The sequence below is a fragment of the Microcebus murinus genome, chromosome 16 (genome assembly GCF_040939455.1).
Source record: "Microcebus murinus isolate Inina chromosome 16, M.murinus_Inina_mat1.0, whole genome shotgun sequence".
Lineage (NCBI taxonomy): Eukaryota > Metazoa > Chordata > Mammalia > Primates > Cheirogaleidae > Microcebus > Microcebus murinus.
The window spans coordinates 32436089-32441558 of NC_134119.1; the positions used below are offsets into that span (position 1 = coordinate 32436089).

Here is a 5470-nt window from a genome sequence, read left to right on the forward strand (position 1 = left end):
GAGATAAAAATCAATACTACAATGAGATCCTACTTCATACCCATTAGAAAGGCTATTATCAAAAACCAGAAAATAAGGCCGGGCGCTGTGGCTCACGCCTGTAATCCTAGCTCTTGGGAGGCCGAGGCGGGCGGATTGCTCAAGGTCAGGAGTTCAAAACCAGCCTGAGCAAGAGCGAGACCCCGTCTCTACTATAAATAGAAAGAAATCAATTGGCCAACTGATATATATATAAAAAAAATTAGCCGGGCATGGTGGCACATGCCTGTAGTCCCAGCTACCAGGGAGGCTGAGGCAGAAGGATCGCTCGAGCCCAGGAGTTTGAGGTTGCTGGAGCTAGGCTGATGCCACGGCACTCACTCTAGCCTGGGCAACAAAGCGAGACTCTGTCTCAAAAAAAAAAAAAAAAAAAACCAGAAAATAAGTGTTGGCGAGGATGTGGAGAAATCACAACTCTTGTGCATTGCTAGTGGGAATGTAAAATGGTACACAGCTGCTGTGAAAATGGTATGACAATTCCTCAAAAAATGATATAGAAAAATTAGCATATGATCTAGCACTTTCACTTCTGGGAATATACCCAAAGAAGTAAAAGCAGGAACTGAAACAGATATTTGTATATCCATGTTCATAATAGCACTATTTGCAATAGTCAAAAGGTAGAAGGAACCAAGTATTCATTAACAGATGAATGGACAAAATGTGGTATATCCATACAATGGACTATTATTCAACCTTAAAAAGGAAAGAAAGAAGGAAATTCTGACACAAGCTACAACACAGATGAATCTTGAGAACATTATGCTGAGTGAAATAAGCCAGTCAGTCAAATAATGTATGACTGCACTTATATGAGGTACCTAGAGTAGTTAAACTCATAATAGAGACAGAAAGTAGAATGGTGGCTGCCAGGGGCTGAGTAGAGGAGATCATGATGAGATACTATTTAATGGATACAGTTTAGGTTTGTAAGATGAAAAGAGTTCTGTGGATGAGCATGGTGACAGCAGCAAAACAATGTGAATGTACTCAATGCAACAGAACTGTACATGTAAAAATTGTTAAAAAGGTAACTTTTATATGTATTTTACCATAATTTTTTAAAATTATTTTTTATGTACAAGGTAGCTTTTTACAATTTCTATATTCCCAAAGAAATGCAAAAATGACTACCAATGCCCAAGACAGCTCAGAAAACCATAACCATGTCCAGTTCCACTGCTCAAATGTCCAGTTTCTCAGCTGTAACCACCCAACAATAGTGTTTTAGTTTCTTCCTCCTTCCCAAATCCATCATTGGTTCTCCATCACTGAAAAAGGGAAAAATTGGCTGACAGGACAGAAAGAAGAAAAATAAGGCAAGATTAACAAGAATGTTTCAGGAATACTACTTCTCTGTGGTTCAATTTTCTTATTGGGAAAATAGGTAGACACCTCCTTTTTCAGCCTCTACCCATCTGCACCCAGATGCTCAAAATAAACAGCATTTTGCTACAAAGAAAAAATAAATACAATAAAATAGGGAAAATAATATGCCCTTCTTTCTAAAGGGCTGCTGTAAATATTAGGTAAATTCGCATACATATAAAGTATTTAAAAGTGCTTATCACATAGTAAGTGCCCTATAAATGTTAGCTATCACTATCATTGCCTAGGAAATCTCAGTAACACCTAGCTTCCACTACAACTTATATCTCAGCTATCTCACTCGCACATGCTCTCTCTCTCTGCAGAGTTGAGCACCAACTCTCCAAATGCTAAAAACATCTGGATATTCTCAGTGAAGGACAATGCTAGCAACTCAGTCATCCAAGCCAGACCTGGAACTTATTGTTAAATTCCTTCCTCTCCCTCACTTTCCACATATAACATCTCACAAAGCCCTGTTGACTCTATTTCAGGCATCCTCAAACTATGGTCCATGGGCCACATGCGAGTGTTTTTGCCTGTTTGTTTTTTTTTACTTCAAAATAAGATTATGTGCAGTGTGCACAAGAATTTGTTCATAGTGTTTTTTTTAACTATAGTCCGGCCCTCCAACAGTCTGAGGGACAGTGAACTGGCCCCCTGTTTAAAAAGTGTGAGGACCCCTGCTCTATTTCCTCCATAACCCATTAAACCATCCCTTCTTCTTTAACCACCCTTCCCTTAGTACAGGCCTCCTTCTTCTAGGATTACTTAAGTAGCTTCTGACTGGCCTTGGGGACGCTAATCTCAGCCCCTTCTGACTGATCCATCCACAACTGCTACAGGAAGCTATTAAAACAAAAATCTAGTAGTGGATATACATTACTTATTATAACTTTTTATACTTCAAAATTAAATTTTTAAAATTTCAATTCAAAAATGAAAGAAGCCAGGTGTGGTGGCTCACGCCTATAACCCTAGCACTCTGGGAGGCCGAGGCAGGAGGATTGCTTGAGCTCAGGAGTTCGAGACCAGCCTAAGAGCAAGACCCTGTCTCTACTACAAATAGAAAGAAATTAGCCAAAACAACTATAAAAAAAAAAAATAGAAAAAATTAGCCAGGCATGGTGGCATGTACCTGCAGTCCCAGCTACTAGGAAGGCTGAGGCAGGACAATCACATGAGCCCAGGAATTTGAAGTTGCTGTGAGCTGACACACGGGCACTCTAGCCTAGGCAAGAGAGTGATACTCTGTCTAAAAAAAAAAAACAATAAAAAGCACAGTGGCTCACACCTATAATCCCAGCACTTTGGGAGACCAAGGTGAGAGGACCACTTGAGGTCAGAAGTTCAAGATTACCTGGACAACAAAGCAAGACCCCATAGCTACCAAAAAATTTAAAAAATTAGCCAGGCACATTGGCACATGCCTACAGTCCCAGCTATTCAGGAGGCTGAGGCAGGAGAATTGCTTGAGCCCAGGAGCTCAAAGTTACAATGAGCTATGATCACGCCATTGCAATCCAGCCTAGGCAACAAAGCGAGACCCTGTCTCTAAAAAAAAAGAAAGAAAGAAGAAACAACAAAAGCTTTCCCCTGATCAGTGGTGAGAGGGAGGAAGGGAAGGCAACAGGAGAAAATAATTGCAAAAGGGCACAGAGAAACTTTTGGGAGTGATGAATATGTTCATTATTTTTATTGTAATGATGGTTTTTTAGGTTTTATTTTCTATCTCTCCTATTAGATTATAAACTTGAGAGTAAGATTTATTTTTTTCATGCTCAGTGCGTTGCATAATTCCTAGAATGCAGTTAAGTACTGGCACTCAAAATAATTGCTGAATTAAAAAGAAGGGGATGGCTGGGTGCGGTGGCTCACACCTATAATCCTAGCACTCTGGGAGGCCCAGGCGGGTGGACTGCTCAAGGTCAGGAGTTCAAGACCAGCCTGAGCAAGAGCGAGACACCGTCTCTACTATAAATAGAAAGAAATTAATAGGCCAGCTAAAATATATATATATATATAAAAATTAGCTGGGCATGTTGGCACATGCCTGTAGTCTCAGCTACTGAGGAGGCTGAGGCAGGAGGATCGCTTGAGCCCAGGAGTTTGAGATTGCTGTGAGCTAGGCTGAAGCCACGGCACTCTAGCCTGGGCAACAAAAGTGAGACTCCATCTCAAAAAAAAAAAAAAAAACAAAACTGAGACAATCACTAACTTCCAAGACAAATCAAGGTGTTCATTTCAGGTCCCTAGCCCAATAAATTTTTCATCTTGTTCCCCAAATATCCATCTTAAAAACTATATAATTTAGAACATCCTATCTGCCATTTCTCCAGTCCTCAGATCTGAATCAATTTCTATCCTGAAATCAACAAATACTTCACCAAGTGAAACTTTCTGTAGGTTTTAGGAACCATTCTTTAAACAAATATTTATTTATTTAATTTTTTTTTTTGAGACAGAGTCTCACTTTGTTGCCCAGGCTAGAGTGAGTGCCATGGCGTCAGCCTGACTCACAGCAACCTCAATCTCCGGGGCTCAGCGATCCTACTGCCTCAGCCTCCCGAGAACCTGGGACTACAGGCACGTGCCACCATGCCCAGCTAATTTTTTGTATATATATTTTTAGTTGGTCAATTAATTTATTTCTATTTTTGGTAGAGACGAGGTCTCGCTCAGGCTGGTTTCGAACTCCTGACCTTGAGCAATCCGCCCGCCTCGGCCTCCCAAAGTGCTAGAATTACAGGCGTGAGCCACCACGCCCGGCCTAAACAAATATTTATTGAACAGCAATGGAGAGTACTGCACTTTGCTAGGCTGGCAAGGAATACAAGAAGTAAAATCACGGTCTCTGTAAGCCATATATAAAAAGATTAAAAAGCAACCCGAAAGATACCCAAAGGCAGGAATCGTCCACATCTGCTATGAAAAACAATGCCCTTAGCCCAGTTTTTGAAAAAAAAATTTGAGACAGGGTCTTGCTCTGTGGCCCAGGCTGGAGTGTTGTCATCATAGCTCACTACAGCCTTGAACTCCTGGGCTCAAGTGATCCTCCTGCCTCAGCCTTTCGAGTAGCTGGTACTAGAGGCACAGGCCAGCGCATCTAGTTAATGCTTTTACTTTTTGTAGAGATAGGGTCTTACTATGACCTGGTAAAATTATAAACTCTCCCACCCCTCCATGATTAAAAACTAAGCTCTGTATTCTCATAAATTTTTTTTCTGATACCACTTTCTTCATCTTTTAATTTCTAGAGGAAAGGGTATGCTAGAAGGATTGGGACTTAATCTCAAGAGGTGCAGTAGTTTCACATATGGGTGCTAAAGAATGTAGTAGTCCTTCCTTACTTCATTCATTCAACACACATTTATTGGACACCTATACTATGCCAAACACTACGCACTGTGCATCAATGACAGTCATAAACTAGAACTCAGGGCTCCCGAAACTCCAATCAGTACCCCATGTGCTCTTCTCCCTGAGGGGAAACAGTTGTAGGCAGTGACTGAGGAAAAGCAAACCAAATCAAATAAAGGTCTGGTGTCATTCTGCCCCTCGTCGAAAAAGGGGGAAGCCAAGTCCAAAACGGGGGTAGGAAGAGTTGAAAAGCTGCCTCAGTTTCCCCGTGGAAAGGCGACCGCACAGCCTAGCTATCGTACAGGCTCCCCTCAAACGCTTCCTTCCAGTTCCTCCTCCCACCCCCAGCCCCACCCCCACCCTCTTGGACTCCAAACAGGGACCCAGCGGGCGACCACAGAAGATGACTCCTTCACTCACAAGGACTCGCACCAGCAGCGCCATATTCCTTAACAACCATTTCCGGGTGAAGGGCGAGCTTCCGGAGTCCCCGCTGCCACGACCCCTTCACTACGTCTTCCTCTGCGGGCGGGAGCGGCGCAGGCGCACAGAGGCTGCTGCGCGCACGCGCGCGCTTCCCCTGCAGTGCGCGAGGCTGCCGTGCCCGGGCGCGCGCCTCCCTGCTGTCTCATTTCTCCTCGCCTTCGCGTCACAGTGGCTGGAGTCCTCCACGCCCACCTCGGGGCTTTTCATATCCCTTGCT

General features: G+C 43.0%; 1 protein-coding gene across 1 annotated transcript in view; it reads right to left on the minus strand.

Moving 5' to 3' along the window:
• The window catches only part of UQCC1 (ubiquinol-cytochrome c reductase complex assembly factor 1), a 110535-nt gene extending 105156 nt beyond the window's left edge, over nt 1–5379 (minus strand). Inside the window, exon 1 of the mRNA XM_012754801.3 lies at nt 5188–5379. Coding sequence (XP_012610255.1) covers nt 5188–5211 — 24 coding nt within the window. The 5' untranslated portion in view covers nt 5212–5379. The remainder of the gene's footprint in view (nt 1–5187) is intronic.
• Nucleotides 5380–5470: the final 91 nt, after the last annotated feature.